Raw genomic sequence first — 26,806 nt, forward strand, 5'->3', positions numbered from 1 at the left:
CTGTTCCTGTGACATGTTAGATTTCCAGACTGTAGTGAAAAGAGCAATATATTTGAAGTGATTAGAACAAGTGATACTCTGTAGTCTTCAATTTCATCTATGGGACCCTTGACTGATATCTAATGTCTTTAAACCTTGATTTCCTTGTCCATAAAGTGCATTTGCTAATACCTCCTTCACAAGGCTATTTTGAGGACTCAAGGAGATACTGTTCATGAAGTACCAGGTATTCACAATTGTTCAATAAATAATTATTGTCTAATATGATCATTACCCCATATGGCAATGTTTTTATTGAGTTACAATTAAATATTATGTTCATAGTCTTTTTATAGGATTGATATAGAAAATGTAGTATATTTAAAGAATGTTTCTATATCATCTATTAGTCAGATTTTGTTCATTATGTTCACTTTTCCTAAAGTTCATGAATAGGAAAAAAATTCCTATCAATTGTGTATTCTTTCTTTATTGAAAAATGGAGTCCTGGCTGGTATAGCTCAATGGATTGACTGTGGGCCTGTGAAGCAAAGGGATGCTGGTTCAATTCCCAGTCAGGGCACATGCCTGGGTTGCAGGCCAGGTACCCAGTGGGGGACACATGAGAGGCAACCACACACTGATGTTTCTCTCCCACTCTTTTTCTTTCCCTTTCCCCTCTAAAAGTAAATAAGTAAAATATTAAAAAAATAAAAATGGAACTATATGCCCTGGTACACTTCCCATTTTATATTGCCTTTCCAAAAGCTTCAAGATAAATATAATATTAAATTGCAGTGAGTTAGATGTCAAGGATATAGCTTCTAAATGGCTATGGATCTGCCTTTTTCAATTTTGATTATTCTATTTTAATATGTATCTAATATTATAAAACACCTTAGGGCTTTTGATGTTTATGTACAAAGGAGAGAAATAATAAAATAGTGAAGGATTGGCTACTAGGAACTAAGGGACTGGTAGTGTGAGCATAAAAAGTCATGTATTCTCTTTTTTAAAATTATCTTTTATTGTTGTTCAAGTACAGTTTTCTCCATTTTTCCGTGACCATTTTCCCCTTCCCCACCTTCCTCCACCTCCCACCCCTCACCCTCAATCCTTCTTTGGTTTTGTCCATGGGTCCTTTATACATGTTCCTAGAAGTCATGTATTCCCAAAGAAAAGCCAAAGGGTATATACCTTTCCCCCAAACCCTGGAATAGTTTTAAGCCTTTTATTTATTTTATTGACTTTATTTTTAATTATTTTAATTAATGTTTGAATACAGTTGTCTCCATTTTCCAACCCCATCCACCCCCACCTCCAACCCTCAATCCTATCCCTCTTTGGCTTTGTCTGTGCATCCTTTATACATCTTTGACATCTTTCCCCCATTATTTCCCTCTCTACTTCCCTCTAGTTACTGTCAGTTTGTTCTTAATTTCAATGTCTCTGGTTATTATTTTGCTTGCTTGTTTGTTTTGTTGATTAGCTTCCACTTATTCATAGCAGCACAGTTTACAATAGCCTAGGTGCCCATCAGTAAGTGAGTGGATCAAAAAATTGTGGTACATTTGCACAGTGGAATACTATGCAGCAAAAAGAAAGAAGGAGCTCTTACCCTCCACAACAGCATGGATGGAACTGGAAAGCATTACGCTAAGTGAACTAAGGCAGTAATAGTTAACTCTTTTAAAGATCTGTTTGTCCATCTGACAAACTGAGTACCACCAATAAGGTCCCATGGACAAAGGATCCTGTAAGAATGTTTGGTGGCTTAAGAAATGATTGCAGACTGGTACAACCATTATGGAAAACAGTATGGAAGTTTCTCAGAAAAATAAAAATTGACCTGCCTTTTGACCCAGCAATTCCACTGCTAGGATTATACCCCAAGAATCCTAAAACATCAATTTCAAAGAACCTATGCACCACAATGTTCATAGCAGCACAATTTACAATAGCCAAGAGTTGGAAGCAACCTAGGTGCCCATCAGTAAATGAATGGATCCAAAAATTGTGGTACATATACACCATGGAATTCTATGCAGCAGAGAGAAAGAAGGAGCTACTACCTTTTGCAACAACATGGATGGAACTGGAAAGCATTATGCTGAGTGAAATAGGCCAGGCATTGAAGGACAAATACCATATGATCTCACCTTTGACAGGAAGCTAAAGAATAAAACAAACAAGCAAACAGAATAAAAACAAAGACACTGAAATAGAGAACAAGTGGGCAGCGACCAGAGGGAAGAGGGAAGGGAATTTAAGGGGAAAAAAGGGGGAGGGATTTTGAGGAACAAGTATGAAAGACACAGAGATGAGGACTGGGGGGGGGGAAATGGGAGGGAGGGGGGAGACCGGGTGGGGGGGTGGGATGGGAGAAATAGATTAAAAAAATGTACTTGAAAAGTAACTAAATAAAATTTAATATAAAAAAAAAGAAATGGATTTGCGTAAGGCAGTTTAATACACAGTTAGCAACATGCTGCAAATTGGAAAGCAGCCTGGTAAGTGGCTACTCACCCAAAACAAGTAACAATTTATGCCAGACATTTAAAAATGCTTATTTCACTTGCTTTATTATCCATGCACCTCTAAAGAGGCAAAAGACTTGTAAACCAACTTTTGTGGAACAAGATATTAAGGATATATTTTTGCAATGGTGTTGTAAATACAAATGTTTCTATTACTGCTCCAGTGATCAACAGAGGAATAGATTTGTTTTAAAACAACTAAAACAAGACTCTGCATATAACAGTTACTCAGAATATGTTTAATGAATAAACAATATTCAAATTCTCACCTGTGTTTTCCCCTTAAAATATTAAAAATATTCCCAAAAGACAGAATAATCTGAAAGAAAACAGATCATATCTTCCTAGTAGGTGACACCACATACTCAGAGAATGCCAAGTGAGAGTAAAAATTAAATGGGAGTGAACATCAAAAGGAGTATTGTGACTATATTAAAGAAACATTGGGAAGATCTCAAAGTGGGTACTGGACCACCTATATCACAATAACTTTGGGAACCTGTGAAAACTGGAGGTCCTCTAGGGATGGACCTGGAAACTGCATTTAACAAGACTTTCAAGTGATTCTAATGCACACTAAAGGTTAGAAACCACTGGCATGAAGGAAGTTTAGTGCTAGGTTTCAATAGAAAAATGCTGAGGTTTTTTTAACTTCTTTCATCTAATAATTCAGTAAACAGGTATCAGCAGTGTTTTTTTTTTTAATAGATGAGGCACCATACCAATGCTGCAACACCCAAGGAAAATTGGATGGAAAAGGAAAGCACTATGCATTGGTTTAGAAGCCAATGCTCATTTTCCTTTCCACACTGCCTCAGTAACTTGTTCTTTTTCTGTATTTGCTCTGCTTGATATTGTTCCAAAAGCACTGCAGGGGTGGATATCACACAGCAACACAGAAACCAAGCATAAAAAAAGAGAGTTGTTCAGCAGGGGCAAAGAACCACTGTTGGTTTTCCTTGCTCTGAGAAGATAGCAAGGAAACAAACATAGCAGGAAAGAAATTCATGCAGAAAAAATTTCAGCTGTCTTGGATAGTTAATCTAAGACTTTAATATAAACCTTGGGTACACCTACAGTTTGTAAGTAATGTTCTTGGAAAAATACAGAAATATAATGCTAGATTGCACAGTCCATATAACATGGTAGTGAATGTGCCATATATATTTTTTCTTTCCAGTTCTACTCTTCACCCCTCCCAACCTTAATTTGTGCTAGGAGCACTCCTTGCCCTCTGGCTTTCCATTGGTTTACCTAACATAGATGTGAGAGAGAAAAAGAAGCCTGCATGCAACCTGTATGGCCAAGACAGAAAACAACTATGGGAGAATGCCAAAAGGAGGGCCCAAAAAACATCCTTGGATAAATAGAAAGTGAACAGAGGAAGAGAAAATGGATAGGAAAGGACATTCTCAAAGTTGGCCTGAAATTGGATTTGCATTCAAAGTAACAGGGACTTGATAATAAAATTAAAACTGATAATAATATTCAGAATTTCCTGGCCAGGAGCTTTTTCCATGCATATAAGTCATAGAAAAAGGGAAAGGGGGGATAAATGGTGATGGAAGAAGACTTGAGTTGGGGTGGTCAGCACACAATACAATATACAGATGATGCATTATAGAATTGTACACCTAAAATCTATAAAATTTTATTAACCAATGTCACCCCAATAATTTCAATTAAAAAATCAGAAAGAAATCACACATGGCTGAATTCCTTTGAAACATCACTGTGAACTATTTGAACATAATTTGCAGGGTTTTATTGCCTGGCGTTAGTCACCTCTCTATTTTAACATTTCCATGCATTTTACATTTAAAATGGTTAGTCTCCAGAAAGGCATAGTACACAATATTTCTGTATTTTTGCAGGTATTATGCTTTGTCTAAACTTAATTGATAAGTGACCCCATAAATTCCAAGGCCTTTGTGATTTTACAAAGTCCTCAAAATTCTAGAAACAGAACCTGGCAAAAATGTATGCATTCCTGAGCTTTCAGATGTTTCTTGTCACTAGTTAAAAAACCACTATCTTTGATTTCATACCTCAGAAGACTTTTCCACCAAGAACCAACTAAATCCAGGTTGTGCATTTTGGGTATATGTGTATATAAACAAAAAGCATACAAAGTAACTGAACAAATAAATAAATAAATAAATAACATATAAAGTAGTTGATCAAAATCAAGAGGTTTCTAGTGAGTCCCAAAGCTACTCTGAAAATACATGTTTTCCAAAAGCAAAATGTTTCAACGTAAGTTTTCATCTTATCGGTCTGAATTTAATGTATATTGGATATTCAGACTTGGCCTAAGATGAAGAGGGTCCCCAGGAGCCTTAGCTCTCTGACTTGCTATGAAAATCAGGCTCATGCTCTCAGCTTAACCTGATCATAGAATTCCCAGGTACCCAAAGCTAGCCCAAGGGACTTAAGAGAATAAGGCAAGTCCCTTGGTTTTACCAGAACTTTTTAAAAAGTTTTGTTTTACAACCTCATGACTATTTTCTTACTACCAAATTATAGTTTTAACTCCTGCATGTTTTTCACCCAGTGTCCACTGGAAATATCAGAAGAAATACATTGTAAAGTATATGGTTATCTAATCCCTATGCTGTATAATTGAAATTAATACAAAGTAATATTGAATGTAAACTATAATTGAAAAATAAAATTTAATTAAAAATAAATAAATAAAACCCAGGGTGAAAACAAAAGGAGCTTTGAAATAAAAGCTGTGAAGAAGAAAACAAAGCATATTTCTGCTAAAAAATTAATCAGCGTACAAAAAAAAAGGGTGTTATTTTTCCCCTCTACAACAAATTAGTCACATAAATGTGAATTCCTCACCCTTTGTTTTTTCTCTTGTGGACCAAGAGTAGATTCCACCCAACCCCTTGAAAAAAACAAGTCCAAGTTTGTTTTCAGATATTTAATGATTATCACCTAAGGTCACAAACAATTCCAAATCAATACAGATAAATCTAGTATGTTTTCAGGGGTTCCTGCAAGATCATGAAATAAACCAGAGATGAATTAAAATTGCTTGTACAAAACAAGCTAGTTTATTCCTTGAATCCTACTCTTCTGGTGGTGTAAATGTATGGGTTTAGAGCCAGCAAAATAATAGAATTTTCAAGTTTTCCCTAGTGCAGTTCTAACATACACTGCTCATGCCTCTACTTAATTTCTATTATTTTAACAAATACATTCAGAGTTCAATTTTAGCTGCAAAATAACCACTAGACCATCTAAGAGGCTATGTACATGGTATGTATTGGATTTTCTATACAAGGTTCTTGCTTTGCTTAGTTCTCCTTCCTTATAGGTTTTCCTGAAACCCTTGCATTACCCACATTGGGCACCTTGGTGCCCACTACACCAGATGGAATTTTTTTTGGTGGTAACCATCTCTGTATTCACTTATAATGTAGCTTCACAGATAGCTGAGTTATGACCAACCAACACAATTCTCAAATTTGAATGCTCCATTTGAAACACTTCCAAGTACTTTAAGAGGTACTGAATCAGACAAGTTCTTTTCTTTCCCTCCTAAGTCTTTAAATATAAGGAATTAGTTTATCTGTCATTAAAATATTTTCAAAGTAATTTCAAAATTGTTGAAATAACAACAATCTTGAAATTCACTGAAGTTCCACCTGAGTAAATATTTAAGACTTCTCTGTTTAACATGAAGAGCAGAAAAAAATTTGATAATATGATTTTGAAAGTACCAGTTCTCTAATATTAGATTTCTAAATCATCACATAAAACTATAGTTTAATATAGTACAAATTTTATTTTTCAATTTGTGTTTATGTACACATTTATACATAAAGAAATAACCACAAAAGGCCCTGCATAGCAACAGCGATACTGGGAAAGAAGAACAAAATTGGAAGAATCATATTACCTAATATCAAACTTTACTATAAGGTCATAGTAATCAAAATAGCCTGGTACTGGCATAAAAACAGGCACATTGATCAACGGAACAAAATAGAGAGCCCAGAAATAAACCCACACCTTTGGAGTCAATTAATATTTGACAGAATAAGCACACACATACAATTGGCTAAAGATAAGTTTCTTCAATAAATAGTGTTGGGAAAATTGGACATATTGTGCAGCAACATGAAACTAGACTACCTTCTTACAACACAAACAAGAATAAATTCAAACTGGATCAAAGACTTAAATGTTAGACCAGAAACCATAAAAATCTTTGAAAAAACATGGGCAGCAAAATATCAAACGTAGCTCATAAAAATATTTTATCAGATATATCTTCTCCAGGCATGGGAAACAAAAAAAAATTGAACACATGAGAACTTCATTAAAGTAAAACATTTTTGCACAGCACAGGAAATCATCAATAAAATAAAAAGACAACTCACAGAATGGGAGAACATATTCACCACTACATCTGATGGAGAGTTAATACACAAAATTTATAAAGAACTTAGAAAACTCAACAACAGAAAAACCAAAAACAAAAACAACCCAATTAAAAAATGAGCAAAAGACCTGAACTTCTCCAAAGAGGACATACAGATGGCCAATAGACATATCAAAAGATGCTCAATGTCACTAATAATCAAAGAGATGCAAATTAAAACCACAATAGGACATCACCTCATACTGGTCAGAATGGATATCATCAATAAATCAACAAACAACATGTGCTGCAGAGGATGTGGAGAAAAAAAAGACCCTTTTTTACTGTTGCTGGAAACGAAGACTTGTACAGCCACTGTGGAAAGCAGTATGGAGATATCTCAAAAAATAAAAATGGATCTGCCTTTTGACCCAGCTATCACACTTCTGAGACTGTATCCAAAGGAAACCAAGGCACTAATTTGAAGGAAGATAATCACCCCCTATGTTTTTTGCAGCATTATTTACTATCACCAAGATATGGAAGCACTTCAAGTGTTCATCAGTAGATGTGTGGATAAAACAACTATGGGGTATTTACACAATGAAATAATACTCAAACATAATAAAGAAGAAAATTTTACCTTTTCAACAATATGAGTGAACCTGGAGAACATTATGCTAAGTGAAATAAGTCAGTCAGAGAAAGACAAAGACAAATACCATATGATTTCACACATATGAGAATCTAGTGAACAAACTGAACCAACAAAGAAAATGGGGACAGGCTCATAGATAAAGAGCAGGATGACACCTAGTAAGGTGGGGGAGGTGAGGGGGTAAAGAGATTGAGCACAAAGGTAAAAGGACTCATGGACAAGGACAGCAGTGTGGTGATTGCTAAGGGGGTATATATAAGGGAACTAAATGGTAATGGAGAAAAATACAACAAAGATTAATAACAAAAAAGAAATATGATAATTTGCTAAAAGTGATTGTTTTAGGGTAGTGGAATTACTAGTGAGTTTTATTTAGCTTTTTATGATTTTCTGAAATTTCCAAATATTCTACAATAATCAGATAGGCATTAATTTGAAAATCTGAAAAAGGCATACTTAAAAAACTTAATCAGTTTTACTTTTTATACTAAATCAAGCTTAGTTGTAAAAATAGGCAAGCAGTACTTCCGCTAAGATGGAGGCATAGGTGTAAATACTGTACCTTCTCACACAACCAAGTTTAAAAACAACAAAGTTTTAGCAACAAAAACACAGCCAAACCACAGATAATTGAACTATACAGAAGTCTGTCAACAACGAACCCTTCAGCCAAACCGGTAAACCAGTGAAGGAGTGAGCAGTGAGAAGGACCAAGCAGGCCCCAGCAGCGGGGAAGCAGCATAGGGGACTGCTCTTGTCCCTTTCTGACCCCACCCCCACATACAGCATCACAAACCAGTGACCTGGGTGGCCCCATCCTGGTGAACATCTAAGGCTCCGCTCCTCATACCTAACAGGTGCAAACAGAGAAAAACATTATGGCTCAAGAAGAACAGCTCAAAAGCCCCAGAGCCAATACTTTTAAATGACCAAGAGATAGCCAACCTATCAGATGCACAGTTCAAAACACTGGAGATCAGGATGCTCACAGAACTGGTTGATTTTAGTTACAAATTAGAGGAACATATGAAGGCTAAACTAAATGAAATGAAGGGAAATGCACAGGAAACCAATACTAATGGAAAGGAGACTGGGACTCAAATCAAAGGAGTGGACCAGAAGGAAGAATGACCAAACAGAAAAGGATGAAGAAACAAGATTTCAAAAAAATGAGGAGAGGCTTAGGAAACTTCAGGACATCTTTAAACGTTCCAACATCTGCATTATAGGGGTACCAGAAGGCGAAAGGAACAGTCAGGAGAGGAAACCTTATCTGAACAAATAATAAAGGAGAATTTCCCCAATCTGGCAAAGAAAATAGACTTCCAGGAAATCCAGGAAGCTCAGAGAGTCCCAAAGAAGTTGGACCTAAGAAGGAACACACCAAGGCATATCATCATTATATTAACCAAGATTAAAATGAAGAAGAGAATCCTAGAAGCAGCGAGATAAGGGGACAGTCACCTACAAAGAAGTTCCCATCAGACTGTCAGTGGATTTCCCAAAAGAGACCTTGCAGGCAAGAAGGGGCTGGAAAGAAGTATTCCAAGTCATGAAATCCAAAGACCTACAAGCAAGATTGCTCTATCCAGCAAAACTTTCATTTAGAATGGAAATACAGATAAAGTGCTTCTCAGATAAGATCAAATTCAAGGAGTTCATCATCACCAAGCCCTTATTATATGAAATGTTAAAGGGACTTACCTAAGAAAAAGAAGATAAAAAAAGATGAACAGTGAAAGGACAGCAAACTCACAGTTATTAAGAACCACACCTAAAACAAAAGCAACCTAAGAGGACAGCTAGATCAGGAGCAGAACCATAGAAATGAAGATCATATGGAGGGTTAGCAACATGGGAGTGGGAGAAGGAGAAGGGAAAAGGGGGAGAAGGTACAGAAAATAAGTAGCATAGACGGTAGGTAGAAAATAGATGGGGGGAGGGCAAGAATAGTATGGGAAATATAGAATCTAAAGAACTTGAGACACGTGGTTATAAACTAAAGGGGGGGAATGGTGAGGAAGGGGGTATGCAGGGTGGAGGGGAATGAAGGGGGAAATAGAACAACTGTAATGGCATAATCAATAAAATATATTAAAAAAAAGGCAAGCAGCCCTGGCTGGTGTGACTCAATGGATTGAATGCCAGCCTGTGACCCAAAAGGTTGCCAGTTCAATTCCCGTCAGGGCACAAGCCTGCATTGTGGGCCATGTACCAAGTGGGAGAATGCAAAAGAGGCAACCACACATTGGTGTTTCCCTCTCTCTCCCTCCCTCCCTTCCCTTGTCCCTAAAAACAAATAAGTAAAATCTGTTTTAAAAATAGGCAAAGCAAAACAACATACCTTTTGATTAAATGGGCTCGGCTGTTCACATAGTTGGAGTCAAAAGAATAGTTTTCAGTCTGCAATGGGAAAAAATATTTAGAAGGTTACATAGATGATTCATGAGAAGAGGGAAACTGTCCTACTTAAGGGGATTTTTTTCTGCTGGGCAAGAAGCAGTGAATGAATCAGAAATCAAGGGCATAGTGGGGCAACAGCCTGAAGAATGCCTGCCATCTATCTCCTCGGAGACCTGGGGATTCCGTGGAGGCAGTTCTCACCTGCAGACCAAGAAGAACTTGACACGAACATTCCCTAGAATATGCCTGACTACTTACCATGCAACACCTTATGGGAAGATACAGCATGACCTAAAATCTTTACAGAAACTAATTACTTTCCATTCCCCACTGGACACAATTCTGTGCCCACTGAATTGACAAAGTTCAAAGATATTTTTATTAGTAGTAGATAATTAACATGTTATAATATTTATTTCATGGATATGGAAATGTAGGCAAAGTAATATCCCATTGTGGATTTAAACTCTGTACTTCCCTTTGTTCTAAGACATTTAATGTAGGAGACCATTCTGTGTGGCATGGGCCCAGCCCCCAGTGGCAAACATTTATTGCAAAGTAACTTCCTAAAATCCACACTAAACCTTCCAAGGACGAGTGTATCCGGTTCAACCACTTTTGCCCTTTTCATTTGCAAATATCCCTCTTCTGTGATATGATTAGCAGAATTGGCTACTTTATCTTCTGTAAAAGGTAATCTCCAAAAGCAACCAGTGCAGAGTGAATGAGGACCATCATGTAATGAGCTGAGAAACCCAGTAAAGTCCAGTCATGGCAAGGGCTGTGGCTTTTGCTCCCCTTGAGAGAAAAGTCATGCTGTCCCTTTTCCTCCACAGGACTCAGTAGTCTGTGTGAATGTCTCATTTCATCTGTAATGATGCAGACACTGTGGGCTAGTACACATCAGTTTAACTTCATGCTGGTTATTCAGGAAGGCCTTCTTTTTTTTTTCATGTTAAGCTTTATTTTTATTTTTAAAAAATTTTTTTATTGATTATGCTGTTACAGTTGTTCTATTCCCCCTTTCATTCACCTCCACCCTGTCCCCCCATTCCCACCATTACCCCCCCTTTAGTTTATGACCATGTGTCTCAAGTCCTTTAGATTCTATATTTCCCATGCTATTCTTGCCCCCCCTTCTATTTTCTATCTACTGTCTATGCTACTTATTCTTTATTTCATCACAGATATAAAGGCAAACAAGTATTATAACTAAAATGTAATGAAGGGTAGTCCACAGGGGGTGCCAAACCCTTCCCACAGGAACCATGAAGTTGGCAAACAAATCCCTGTCTCAGCTCCCATTGTTAAAATACCACTGTCTAATCTAGTTATAGTAAACTGACTGAGCACTGGCTTTACAAAAGCAACTGCAGAATACCTGCCAGATGAAAGAGATGTGAAAACAGCTTATGGGCACCAAGAGGTTAGGGAGATAAAGAAGTGGGGACAGCCCTAGAAAGTGGGAATGCATGGAAATATTGATAATAACATTACTAGTCTTAGTTAAGTGTATCTTATCCTCAACACTAAAATACTACTCTCACTGAACCACCATATAAACTGAAAAACACCTCTCCAACCTTTTGCCATTCTACCAGAAGTCCTCACTATTCTCGCATTCCTTACTGCCTTCTGAAATCACTTCAACTGAAAGTGCCTAGAAAAGAAAACACAATAGCTGTCTAGCTAACAAAATAGCAGATTCCTTTTATATGTCTGCTTCTCAGACATTAACTGCTAAGTTCTTATGCAGCTTATGATTTCAAGGAACTCACAGTTTGGTAGAGGAGAAAACAGGACAGGTGACATGTGAGCACCAAACTACCATCAGTCAGGATGGAGACCTTAAGTATCTACTAAGATGCCTACTCAGGTGAGGATGAGGTTGGTGACTAAGTAGGAGAAAGGAGAGAGTATGAGAAGCAAATCCTACCATTGTCCTGCATTTACTTAAGCATGTTTATGACTGCTACATATATTCCTACTGCTGTTGTAAGGAATGGGTTGGGAGAGTAAAAATGAAAGGATCAGTTCATGTCTGATTTGTTCATAAGAAAAGAGATGCTGAAACTATTGCTAACATAATTATAAGAGGAGGAGGCAAACTTGAAGCTCCACTGGAAATATAATGCTGGAAGTACTTCTGAAAGAGGTTATCTATCAGTCAGTCAACTAACAAGCATTTCTTTAATTTATTATACCAACATCATGGGCTAAAAAATGGGTAAATGCATTCACTCTTCCACAATATTCAGTACAATATGTACATTAACAAGTTGAATTCCTCCACTCCACAAAGCATGCAATCCAATTAAAATAGGTGATTGATTAATCACTGAAGAATCCAATTGTTAGTTTCACTGTGCAATCTTAGGAAATTACTTAATTCCTCTCTTCCTCACTTTCCTCCTCTATTTTTTTTAAAGTTTATTCATCCCTTTTATTATTTTTTTTTACTATTCTTCAATTACACTTGTCCCCATTTCCCCCATTACACTCCCCCAACCAACCCACCCAACCTCCCACATTCAATTCTCCTCCACCCTGCTTTGTCTTTTTCCATGGGTCCATTACACATGTTCCTTGATGACTCTTCTCAGTCTTTGCCCCATGATCCTCCTCTCCCATCCCATCTGGTTACTGTCAGTTTGTTCTTTATTTCCACATCTCTAGTTCTATTTTCTTCTTTTTTTAGAGAGAAACATCTTTTTAATATTTCATTTATTTATTTTAAAGAGGGGAAGGGAGGGGAAAAGAGAGGGAGAGAAACATCAATGTGTGGTTGCCTCTCAACTGGCCCCTACTGGGCACCTGGCCTGCAACCCAGGCATGTGCCCTAACTGGGAATTGAACCAGTGACCCTTTGGTTCATAGGCCAGCTCCCAGTTCACTGAACCACAATAGCCAGGGCTCTGGTTCTATTTTGCTCCCTTGTTTGTTTTGTTGAATAGGTTCCACTTATAGGTGAGATCATTTTGTATGCATTTGTCTTTCATCACCTGGCTTATCTCACTTAGTATAATGCTCTCCAGTCCCATCCATGATTTTGAGAAGGGTAGGAGATCCTTCTTTCTCTCTGTTGTATAGTATTGTATTGTGTAAATGTACCATTGTTTTTTGATGCATTCATTTACCGATGGTCACTTAGGTTGCTTCCAGCACTTGGCTATTGTAAAATTGTGCTACTATGAACATTGGTGTGCATAGGTTCTTTTGAATAGGTGTTTTAAGGTTCTTAGGATATAATCCCAGCATTGGAATTGCCAGGTCAAAAGGAAGTTCCATTTTTAGTTTTCTGAGGAAATTCCACACTGTTTTCCACAGTGGATACACCAGTCTGCATTCCTACCAATAGCGTAATAGGGTTCACTTTTCTCTACGGCACCACCAGCACTCATTTGTTGATTTTTTTTTTGTTTTGTTTAAGTACAGTTGTCCCTATTCCCCCACCACCAGTTGCCCCCATCCCATATTCCAACCTTGAACCTACCCTCTTTGGCTTTTTCCATGTGTCCTTGTAACAGGATGCAGCCAAATGTGGGGGGGGCACAAATAGGTAATTATAATGGGGTCTGGAACATGGTGTCCAGGAAATATTAGAAAAAAATATATATAGGATGTCCTCACCCCCACATGTCTGAGCTGGGCGATGGGACACGTGGAGCAGGAACATTGACAATCATATTGAATAGCAATGGTTTTGCATATAACCTGTAGAACAGTTGTTTAACATATCTATAACCTTTAACTGGTTTCATAGGTATGTTAAATAGCTGTGGCCATGCTTTGAGCCAGGGGGATGGAAGTGACTTTAAACCATGATGTAACTGGGAGACAACTCCCTGGGTTACAGAACCTGCGTAAGAGCTTGGAGATGATTGGATCCACACCAAAGGGCCATACCTGCCTAGGCCTACTATGGCAGCCCGGTAAAGCTGGAAAAATATGGGAGTGCTGGCAGATGTGACCAATTGTGGGAGGAAATCATGTGGCAGAGGAAGATCAGCACTGGAATTTAAACTCAGGTGTGGCAGCCATGCACCATCTTTTTGGAACCACACAACTTGGGCAGAGAAGAACCATGGATTTCTATCTATTTTTCTGAGATACAGTACCCCAGACTGTGCAGAGGGGGAAGGAAGGACTATACATTTGTAGGTATTCTAAAGGACTTTGGGATCTCAATGAAGACATTAAGTCATTACTCTTAAGTTTGCATAACTCTTTAAATAAATAATCCCTTTCCTTTTCACTGATTTCTGGCAAGATGTGTTTCCCTGGCGGTGGGCAAGGTGAACCCAGTATGGGGTGGGGGACCCTCGGAGCACAAGGGTGGGTCCATTCAGCAATACTATATCATTTACCCCCCAGGTCTGTTCTGTAGCATTCTTTATAAATATTCCTTGATGAACCTTCTCTTATTTATCCCCATTATCCCTTTCACCCCTCTCCTCTGGTAACTGTCAGTTTGATTTTTATTTCAGTATCTCTGGTTATATTCTGCTTGCTTGTTTATTTTGTTGATTAAGTTGCACTTATAGGTGAAATCATATGGTATTTGTTTATGATAGCCACTATGACCATTGTGAAGTGGTATCTCATTGTGGTTTTATTTTGCATGTCACTGATGGCTAGTGATGCTGAGCATTCTTTCATATGTTCCTGGGTCCTCTGTATGTCCTCCTTGGAGAAGTGTCTTTACAGGTCCTTCACTCATTCCTTTTTTTTCTTTAAAAATTTTATTTATTTCTTTTTAGAGAGAGTGGAAGTGAGGGAGAGAAACATCAATCTATGGTTGCCTCTCATATGCCAGCCACCTGGAACCTGGCCCACAACACAGGCATGTGCCACAATTAGGAATTGAATCAGTGACCCTTTAGTTTGCAGGCCAGCACTTAATCCACTCAGCCACACCAGCTAGGGCTCATTTCGTAATTGGATTGTTTGTGTTCCTGGTATGGAGTCATGTAAGTTCTTTATATATTTTGGAGATCAAACCCTTGTCAAAGGTATCATTGGCAAATACTTTTCTCCATATGGTTCATTCCCTTTTCATTAACTTATGTTCTCTTTAGACATACAGAAGCTTTTTAACTAGATGAAGTCCCATGTGTTTATTCTTTCATTTATATCCCTTGCTCTAGGGGGCATATTGGTGAAAATATTGCTGCATGGAATATCTGAAATTTTCTTACCTATGTTCACCTCTAGGATTTTTAGGGTGTTGTGATTTATATTTAAATCTTTTATCCAACTTGAGTTTATTTTTGTGTATGGTGTAAGTTGGTGGTCGAGATTCATTTTTTTGCATGTAGCTATCCAGGTCTACCAGCACCATTTATTGAAGAGGCTATTTTTACTCCATTTTATGCTTCTGATGCCCTGTCAAATATTAATTGACCATAGAGACTTGGGTATATTTCTGGTCTCTCTATTCTGTTCTATTGGTCCATGATCTGTTCTTATGCCAGTACCAGACTTTTCTGACTACAGTGGCCTTATAATATAGTTCAATATCAGGTATGGTGATCCCTCCCACTTGTTCTTATTTCCCCCAAATTTCTGAGACTATTAGGGTTGCTTATGATTCCATATAAATATTTGAAATATTTGTCTTATATCTGTGAAAATTGTCACTGGTATTTTTAAAAGATTTTATTTTATTTATTTTTACAGAGGAAGATAGAGCCAAAGAGAGGGAGAGACACATCAATGTGTGATTGTCTCTCATGCACCCCATAATGGGGACCTGGCCTGAAACCCAGGCATGTGCCCAGAATAGGTATGGAAACAGTGACCCCTTACTTTGCAGGCTGGCACTCAATCCACTGAGCCACAGCAGCCAGAGTATGTCATTGGTATTTTAATAGGGATTACACTAAATCTATAAATTGCTTTGGGTAGTATGGACATTTTGATGATATTAATTCTACCAGTCCATGAAAATGGTATATACTTCCTTTAATTAGTGTCTTCCTTAATTTATTTCCTCAGTGTTCTGTAGTTCTCTGAGTACAGTCTTTTACCTAATTGTTTAGAGTTATTCCTAGGTACATTATTTTTCTTATTGCTATACAAATGGGAATTTTTTTATTTCAGTTTCTGACATTTCTTCATGGTTGTACAAAAACACCTTCGATTTCTGAATATTGACTTTGTCTCCCACTGTTTACCAAATTCACTTACTAGGTCGAGTATTTTTTTTTTTTGGTGGAGTCTGTAGCATGATCTATGTATACTATCATGTCATCTACAAACAATTAAAGTTTTACTTCTTTCCAATCTGGGTGCCTTTTATTTCTTTTTCTTGTCTGATCACTGTGGCTAGAACACCCAATATTATGTTGATTAGAAGTGGTAAAAGCAGGGTTTAAGATGGTGGCGAGATAGGTGGGAATGGAGTTCACTTCCCCCTGTGCACAGATGCAACACCTAGCCAATCTTCTGAGGAACAGAGTGAACAGCCAATGGTATCTAAGCAGATATGAAGGTTGGAGGCCAGAAATTGTAGAAGACATTGAAAAATCAGATGGTAAGGAGATTGCTTCAGGAACAGCATGGGGACCAGGGCAGCTGCAACCTCAGGCATGGTGCATGCGAAGCCTGCTACAGGATTCTTGGAAAAGAGCCAGGTCAGGGCTCTCTCCCCTGCCAAACAGGGAGGATAGAGCAGCACCATGATGGATCTAGATGCCTGAAGTTGCTGGGGGATATAAAGACAAAGTGGCAAACACACAGGGGCGGTATTCAACCACTGAGACTGTGGACACCAGCTGGGTCGTTACCAGAGAAATTAGGGAGCTGGGTGATGTCTGGAGAAGGGAGGGGAGTAGGATGATGATGATCCCTGACCCTGATAGTCTCCAGTCTGGTGCTAAAGTTGGGCTGTGAAAGAGGCTGCTTGTTTGGAGTGGCAACTTGGGCAGGAAAAATTTGTTAAGAGAAAAAAAAGGAGAGAAGGGGAGGCTCTCTGTGGCCTTTTGGAGAGTTCTCCTGCGGCAGCCACCCCCGCCTCCCCAGCTGCACCCCTGCAGCCACCCTGGCCCCAGAAGTGAGCATCTGACCCTGCCGCTCCACAGATGTGCCACCACAGCAGTGGAGGCTGCATGCCCACAACTGCCACCATGACTGCGCCCCCACCCCTATCATTGGAGCAGAACATGCTGCACTCCCATGACCACTGCCCCAGCTGCACATATTCATGACTGAGGCACCAGAGGCTAATACCAGGGGCTGTGCCCCCACCCCCAACACTGCTACAGTGGAGGATGTGTGCCTGCACTCACCTCAGCAGCCACTGCAGTGATCCCAACCTGTGGGCTCAACTGGCTAGCTAAGAGAAAGTAGAAGGTGCCTACTGCAGAGGATAGCAGCAGGGCTCAGAAAGTTAGCAGTCCCCAGAAAGTCTTAAATTCACTGGGATCCAAATTACCCTGAAAAGGCTTTAAGAGTCCCTAGGACAGCAAAGAGCTAGATGGTGGTGTGTGAGTTGCTCCTAATTGGTGTACCTCAAGAACAGCACAACTGGTGGACTGAAGGTGAAGGCCTGACACAGAGGGGCACTGGGGGAACAGAAGAGAACTTAGGAACTGGGCTGGAGGCTACACAACTGTGAAGAGTGTAGCCCAGACCTGGCCCCCTTCCATGCAAAACCACAGGAAGGGAGAAAAGCAAAACTCAACCACCCTCAGCCTGCTGTAGCCAGGAAGACCAGCAGAAAACACCCAGCCAGTTAAAGGCCAGCAGGAGGCCTTTTTCATTCTTTTCCTCCACAAATTAGACAACAAGATCTGCAGCTGTGAAAGGACCACAGTCAGACCCAGAGAGGGATCATCACAACAACTGAGAAACTGAGACAAATTTCACTTTGCTATTCCAAGGAACTTACAAGTTATTCTTATTTTTATCCTTATTGTTTTTTCATTATTTTTATTTCTTTTATTTGAATAGTATTTTTTAATTTCACTTCTTGTTTAGTTTTCTTCATCTTGCTCATTTAATTACCTCATTTGACTGGTTTTTCTTGTTCTCTCCTTCATAGTGTATTTTTAATTTTTATTTTTCACTTCATTTGTGTTCCAATAGCACACTACTCTAGGTCATATACTTCCTATTCTTGTTTTTCGGATCACATACATTCTGTATGTGACTATAGTTCTAATACTATTGTAAATAATTATGGTTCCATACAATGGTAAATACAACACAGCACCCCGATCTTAGCCCATTTCACTATCTTCTGGAAATTTATTACTATTGTGATTAACTCTATTCTCTCACACACTACACTTATTTTCTATCCTTTACTCTCACTATATCTCATAATCTGACCTCCCACAAGCTCACTGTTTTCTGCATCCAATTCACAACCCTTCCCACCTCTAACAAGAGTCTTATCTTTTTCCACCCTTTCTAAAAAGTGGCTAGTTGGGTGAAATATCACAGTTAACACTACACATATCTAAAACCTCACATCTCTTCTCTACAGGTTGGTACATTAAATCCCATAGAATACACTCCTGCTGTCTAAATTCATTTTGCTTTCCCTTCAAATGATCACATAAAAGAGTAAGTGTGAGCTGTGAACACCACTAAACCTTCTGGAAGAGAGAACCCACCAACAAAGGAACCACCAACAGATAAAAATGAAAGAAGGTGAAAAAGTGACTGGAAGCCACAATAACCTCCACCCAGTACCAATCTGGACTTACAACTAAAGGGTGGAGAAATTATCCTACTGAACAAAAAAACAGAACAACAGTGAGAGAGAAGCCTCAAAACCTTGGACAGACAGAAGAACCAGCACCAACACAACCTGTCTACACCTGCACAACAGAATATAAGACATGGTGGGTGGAGTGGCCCTCAGTTAACCAACTGGAAGGAAGGTCCCACCAAAGAAAGATCCAACAACAATAAAAATCCAAAGGCATACAAAGAACCAACATAAACAACAGCCCAAGACCAACAAGTTCAGGAGATCAAGGGTACACCACCAAATCTCACAGGTCTCCTACCATAGAAGTTTACACCATAAAACCAGGGTGCGAACAGATCAACTAAAGAACAGATCAATTTAAGAAGTAGAGCCTAACAAGACGAGTCTCACAATGAGAAGACAAAGAAAGAAACCCCAAATTAAAGGAAAGGAAAAAACCTAAGAAAGGAAGCTAAATAAAACACAAACCAAGTGAACTCTCAGATACTGAGTTCAAAGTTATGGTTATAATGAAGCTCAATGAGCTCACAGAAAATTAAACACAACTAAAGGGAAACTACAGTGAACTCACTGAAAACTGTATAAACATGAAAAAGGAAAGAGAAACTAACAACAAGGGCCAAGAGGAAAGAATACAATTTTTGAACTGAAGAACACAGTAGAATGAATCAAAAGCAGAGGACTGAATCAGAAAGCTGTAGGAAAAGATAGAAAAAAACACCCACATAGAGCAAGAAAAGGAAATGAGACTCAGAAAGAATGAAGAGGTGTTAAGGGAATTGCAGGACAATATGAAACTTAATAATGTCTGTATAATAGGGATACCAGAAGGAAAAGAAGAAGAGCAAGGGGTAGAAAAACTGTTTGAAAAAGTAATGATGGAAAACGTCCCTAATTTGGTGAGAAAAAAAGTCACACAAATCCAGGAAATGAAGAAAGTCCCAATCAAGAGGAACCCAAAAACACCCACTTCAAAACACATCATCATTAAAATGGCAAATTCCAAGACAAAGAAAGAATCTTAAAGGCAGCAAGGAAGAAAGAAGAAGTAATATACAAGAAAGCCCCGATAAGACTAGCAGCAGACTTCTCAATGGAAATGCTTCAAGCCAGAAGGGATTGCCAAGAAATATTCCAAGTAATGAAAAGCAAAGCCCTGTAACCAAATTTACTCTATCCAGCAAGGCTCTCAATTAACATGGAAGGCCAGATAAGGAGTTTCCCAGGAAAAAAGAAGCCTCAAAGAATACAGCTCCTCCAAACCACCTGTGCAAGAAGAGATGTTGAAGGGTATTCTTTAAGAAAAGGAAAAAAAAGAGTGAGAGAAGAACATGGGCCCCCAAAAAATGGCAATGAATTAGTAGCTTTCAATAATTACCTTAAATGAGAATGGATTAAGTGCTTCAATCAAAAGACATAGAAGAGCGGAATGGATAAGAAATCATGACCCACACATATGGTGCCTACAAAAGATCCACCTCAGAGCAAAACAGCTACAGAGACTGAAAGTGAATGGCTTAAAAAAATATTCCAAGCAAATGGACAGGAAAAAAGGCTGGAGTAGCAATACTCATACCAGAAAAAATAGACTTCTAAAAAAGGGCCATAAAAAGTGATCCAGAAGGTCACTTCAAAATGCTCAAGGAAAGGATACATCAAAAAGACATGAACATTATAAATATATATGCACCCAACATAGGAGCACCCAGATAAATAAAGAAAGTTGTGGAGCAATTCAAGAAACATATTGACAGCAATACAATTATAGTAGGGGATTTCAACACCCAACTGTCAAAAATGGATATCTTCCAAACAAAATCTCAACAAAGATACTGTGGTATTGAACAATGTCTTAGACCAAATGGACTTAACTGATATATATATATATATATATATATATATATATATATATATATATATATAGAGAGAGAGAGAGAGAGAGAGAGAGAGAGAGAGAGAGAGAGAGAGCGCAGTTCATCCCAAGGAAGTAAAATACACATTCTTTTAGATTCACATGGAACATTTTCAAAGATAGACCACATGATAAGACACAAAACGAGCCTCAACAATGCAAGAAAATTGAGATCATATGAAGCCTTTCCTCTGACCACAAGGGACTGAAACTAGATACCAACCTCAAAGAAAAAACACAAAAAGACTAAAATTCATGGACACTGAGTAGCATGCTATTAAACAATGAGTGGGTCAGAAATTAGATCAAGGAAGAAATAAAAAAAGTTTCTGAAAACAACCAAAAAAGAATTCACAACATTCCAAAACATATGGGACACAATAAAGGCATTCCTGAGAGGGAAGTTCATATCAATACAGGCCTACCAAAAAAGATAGAAACATTTCAAATAAACAACATAACACTACATCTACATGTACTGGAGGAACAACAACAAAGCCAATAGCAAGTAGAAGAAAGAAAATAACCAAGATCAGAGCAAAATTAAATGACATACAGACTAAAACAACAGTCCAAAGGGTCAATAAATCCAAGAGCTGATTCTTTGAAAAGATAAACCATATTGACAAAACTTTAAGCAGACTCAAAAAGAAAGAGAGAGAGAGGACCCAAATAAACACAATCAGAAATGAAAGAGGAGAGATTACAACTGATACCACAGAAATACAAAGGATTGCAAGAAATTACTAAGAAGAACTATATGCCAAGAAATTTGAAAACCTAGATGAAATAGACAAATTTCTGGAAAAATGTAATACTTCAAAACTGAATGAAGGAGCAGAAATCCTGAACAGATCAAGAACAGGTGATGATTTTTGAGTACTAATAAAAAAGCTCCCAACACACAAAAGCCCTGGAATGGACAGATTCACAGGACAATTTTACAAAGCATTCAAGGAAGAGGTAACCCCTACCCTTCACAAATTACTCCAAAAATCCAAGGAGATGTAAGAATTCCAAAGTCTTTTTATGAAGCTAGCATCATCCTAATTCCAAAACAGAAAGGCATAACAAAGAAAAAAACTTCAGGCCAATATCACTGATGAAGATACATACTAAAACCCTCAACCAAATATTGGCCTGAAATATGGTATAAAGATCATACACCATGACCAAGTGGGATTCATACCAGGGATGCAAGGATGGTGCAATATTTGTAAATCAATAACTATAATATATCAAATTAAAATAACAAGACAAAAATCACATGATCATGTTATAGATGCACAAAATGCATTTGATAAGGTTCAGCAACCATCTATGATAAAAAAAAACTCAGCAAAGTGGGAATAGAGGGAGCATTCCTCAATATAATAAAGGTATATATGAGAGATACCTACAGCCAACATCAAACTCTATGGGCATAAATCTTAAGACCCTTCCCAGTCAGATCACGAACAAGACAAGGATGTCCACTTTCACAACTCCTATTCTACATAGTATTGGAAGTCCACAGCAATCACACAATAAAAAGAAATAAAAGCCATCCAAATTGGAAAGGTGGCAGCAAAACTGTCATAGCACATGACATGATAGTATACATAGAAAATCCTATAGACTCCACCAAAAAATACTTAACCTAAATACTGATCCTGCTGAATTTGACAAAACAGCAGGATATAAAGTCAATATTTAGAAATTATTCCACCAAAAAATACTTAACCTAAATACTGATCCTGCTGAATTTGACAAAACAGCAGAATATAAAGTCAATATCCAGAAATTGAAGGCATCTTTGTACACCAACAATGAAATATCAGAAACAGAAATCAGAAAAAAATATCATCTGATATGACAAAAAATAAAGTACCTAGGAATAAATGAAACCAAGGATATAAAAGACCTGTACTCAGAAAACTACACAACACCAAAAAAAGGAATTAATAAAGACATAAACAAATGGAAGCATGTACCATGCTCATGGATTGAAAAAAATTAACATCATCAAAATGTCCATACTACAAAAAGAAATTTACAGATTCAACATAATCCATATAATGTACCAGTGACATATTTAACAGATATACAATAATTTTTCAAAAATTTACATGGAACCATAAACAACCCTGAATAGTCACAACAATTTTGAGAAAGAAAAACAAAGCAGGAGGTATCATAATACCTGATATCATACTGTATTACAAAGCTACAGTAATCAAAACAGTCTGGTACTGGCATGAGAACAGACACATAGACCAATGGAATAGAACAGAGAGCCCAGACATAAACCCAACATTCTATGGTCAATTAATATTTGACAAAGGAGGAAGAAGTATAAAATGTAGTAAAAATAACCTCTTCAAAAAAATAGTGTTGGGACACCTGGACAGCTATATGCAAAAAAATGGAACTCAATCACCAAATTACACCATACACAAAAATAAATTCAAGGTTAGATAAAAGACTTAAATATAAGCCTTGACAACATAAAAGTCCTAGAGGAAAGTATCAGCAGAAAAATCTCAGACATTCCATGCAGGAAATTTTTCAGCTATATTTCCCCTAGAGCAGTGGACATAAAGGAAAGAAAATACAAATGGGACCATATCAAATTAAAAAATGTCTTTATGGCTAAAGAAAACAGCATTAAAATGAAAGGCAAACCAACTGTATGAGAAAACATGTTTGCCAATGATACCTGAGACAGGGGTTTGATCTTCAAAATATATAAAGAACTCACATGACTTGAATCCAGGAAGACCAACAACCCAATAACAAATGGACAAAGGACCTGAACAGACACTTTACAAGGAGGACATACAAAGGGCCCAGATACATATGAAAAGATGCTCAGCATCACTAGCCATCAAAGATATGCAAATTAAAACCGCAATGAGATACCACTTAACACTGGTGAGAATGGCCATCATAAACAAATCACTAATAACAAGTGTTGGAGAGGATGTGCAGAAAAGGGAACCCTAGTGCACTGTTGATGGGAATGAAAACTGGTGCAGCCACTGTGGGAAATAGTATGGAATTTCCTCAGAAAGCTAAAAACAGAACTACTTTTTGACCTGGCTACTCCACTGTTGGGATTTATCCTAAGAGCACTGAATTACCATTCCAAAAGTACCTATGCACCCCAGTGTTCAGAGCCGCACAATTTACAATAGCCATGTGCTGAAAGCAACCTAAGTGACCACCAATGAATAAATGGATCAAAAAACTATTGTCCACTTACACAATGGAATTCTACACAGCAGAAAGAAAGAAGGAGGTCCTACCCATTTGCAACAGCATGGATGGAACTGGAGAGCATTATGCTAAGTGAAATAAGCCAGGAGGTGAGGGACAAATACCATATGATCTTACCTTTAACTGGAATCTAATCAACAACAAAAAAAATAAGCAAGCAAAATATAACCATAGACATTAAAATTAAGAACAGTCAGACAGTGACCAGAGGGCATGTGGAAGAGGATGATGGGGGTGGGGGGGAAGCAGAGAAGGGTTTTCAGGAACGACTATAAAGAACATATGGACAAAACCAAGGGAAGGTGGAAGAAAGCGAGGGAGGTGGGGATGGCTGTGGTGGCAGAAGTGGTGGGGGTAAATGCAGAGAACTGTACTTCAACAACAATAAAATAGTCTTTAAAAAAAATACAAACTGAGCCCTGGCTGGTGTAGCTCAGTGGATTGAGCACGGGCCTGCGAACCACACAATCGCGGTTCGATTCCCAGTCAGGGCACATGCCTGGGTTGCAGGCCAGTTCCCAGCAGGGGACTCATGAGAGGCAACCATACATTGACATTTCTCTACTTCTCTCCTTCCCTTCCTCTCTAAAGATAGATAAATAAAATATTTTTAAAAGATACAAACTGGAAAAAAAAGTGGTGAAATCAGACACCATTATCTTCTGCCTGATTAGTGGGATAGATTTTACTTTTTGCCTGTTGAGTATGATGGTCTCTTATATATGGCCTTTATTATGTTAAGGAATGCTCCCTCTATTCCCACTTTGCTGAATGTTTTTATCATAAATGTCTGGTGTACCTTATGAAATGCTTCTTCTGCATCTATTGATATAATCATGTGATTTTTTTCTTTCCATTTCTTTATGCGATGGATTACATTTATTATTTGCAAATATTGTACCATCTTTGCACCGCTCAAATGAATCCAACTTGATCATTGTGTATAATCTTATTAATGTGTTTCTGAATTCAATTTGCCAATATTTTGTTGAGGATTTTAGCATCTATATTGATCAATGATACTGACCTGTAGTTTTATTTCTTTGTTGTGTCTTTATATGGTTTGGGATTTAGGATGATGCTGGCTTTGTAAAAAGAGTTTGGGAGTCCTCAGCCATCTTGGAATTTTTGGAATAGCCTGAAGAGTATACTGGTTAGCTCTTCCTTAAATGTTTTGCAAAATTCTCCTGTGAAACCACCTAAGTTTTCCTGTGCTGGTAATTTTTTAATTACTGCTTTGATTTTATCAGCTGTTATTGGTTTGTTCAGGCTTTCTGTTTCTTCTTGATTCAGCTTTGGGAGACTGTATGTTTCTAGAAATTTGTCCATTTCACCCTGATTTTCAAATTTCTTGGCATATAGTTGTTCTTAGTAATTTTTTACACTCCTTTGTATCTTTGTGGTATCAGTTGTAATCTCTCCCCTTTAATTTCTGATTTTCTTTATTTGGGTTCTCTCTCCTTTTTTCTTGATTATTTTGCTAAAATGCTTGTTGGTTTATCTTCTCAAAGAATGAATTTCTGGATTTATTGATCCATTGCATTGTTGTTTTAGTCTCTATGTCATTTAATTTTTGGTCTGATCTTGTTTATTTCCTTCCTTCTACTCCCTCTATACTTTGTGTATTGTTGTTTCTCCAGTTATTGCAAATATAGGGCTAGGTTGTTTATTTAAAATGTTTCTACCTTTTTCAGGTAGGTCTGTATTGCTGTGAACTTCCCTCTCAGTACTGCCTTAGCTGTATCCCAATAGGTTTTAGGCTGTTTTGTTTCCACAAACTTTTTGATTTATTCCTTGATCTCCTTATTAACCCATTAATTGTTTCATAACATGATATTCAATCTCATAAATTTGAGTGTCTTTGAGTTTTTTCCTTGAGGTTAGTTTCTAGTTTCAGGGCCTTGTGGTCTGAGAAAATGTTTAATATGATTTCAATTTTCTTGAACATGTTGAGACTTGTTTTGTGTCCTATCATATTTTCTTTTTTAAAAATCATTTTTAATAATTTTATTTATTTATTTTTAAAAATAATTTTATTTAGTTATTTTTCAAGTACAGTTTTTTGTCTATTTCTCCCATCCCAGCCCCCCCGCCCTGCGCTCCCACCTCCCTCCAATTTCCACCCCCTTTAGTTCTCGTCCCTGTGTTCTTCATTTTTGTTCCTCCAAATCTCCCCCCCCCTTTTTCCCTCTTAAATTCCCTTCCCTCTTCCCTCTGGTCACTGTCCCCTTGTCCTCTATTTCAGTGTCTTTGTTTTTATTTTGTATCTTTGAAAATGTTCCATGTACATTTGAAAAGAATGTGTATCTTATGTCTTTGGGATAAAATGTTATATATATGTGTGTGTGTGTGTGTGTGTGTGTGTGTATATCTATATCTATATCTATCTATCTGTCTATATATGTTAAGTCCATTTGATCTAGGGCATTGTTCAATGCTGCAATATCTTTGTTGATATTTGTTTGGAAGATCTATCCGTTTTTGACAGGGGGTTGTTAAAACCCTCTAGTATAAGTGTAATGTTCTTCAAGATTTTCTTCATATATTTGTGTGCTCCTATGTGGGGTATATATTTGTTTATAATGTTTATGTTTTCTTGATGGATTCTTCCCTTGAGTATTATGAAGTGTCCCTCAGTATCTCTTTCTATGGCCTTTGTTTTTAAGTCTTTTTTGTCTGATATATGTATTGCTGACCCAGCTTTTTTTCTTGTTCATTTGCTTGTAATATTTTTTTCTGACCCTTCACTTTCAGTTTGTATAGCTCTTTTGCTCTGATGTGGATCTCTTATTGGCAGCATATGTGCAATTCTTATTTTCTTATCCATTCGCAATCATATGTCTTTTGATTGGAGCATTTAAATCATTTACATTTGAGGTTATTATTGATAGATATGTATTATTGGCCATTTTTTCTTTGTACTTGTGTTTCTCTTTCTCATTCTTTTGCTTCATCTTCT

General features: G+C 37.6%; 1 protein-coding gene across 3 annotated transcripts in view; it reads right to left on the reverse strand.

The window, feature by feature from the left end:
- PCDH19 (protocadherin 19) overlaps nt 1–26,806 on the reverse strand; it is a 256,797-nt gene that overhangs the window by 101,200 nt on the left and 128,791 nt on the right. For all 3 annotated transcript variants that reach the window (XM_037136319.2, XM_037136318.2, XM_037136317.2), the window contains one exon: nt 9,897–9,955. In XM_037136319.2, coding sequence (XP_036992214.2) covers nt 9,897–9,955 — 59 coding nt within the window. The remainder of the gene's footprint in view (nt 1–9,896; nt 9,956–26,806) is intronic.

The sequence above is a fragment of the Artibeus jamaicensis genome, unplaced genomic scaffold (genome assembly GCF_021234435.1).
Source record: "Artibeus jamaicensis isolate MK-2021 breed Jamaican fruit bat unplaced genomic scaffold, CSHL_Jam_final scaffold_461, whole genome shotgun sequence".
NCBI lineage: Eukaryota > Metazoa > Chordata > Mammalia > Chiroptera > Phyllostomidae > Artibeus > Artibeus jamaicensis.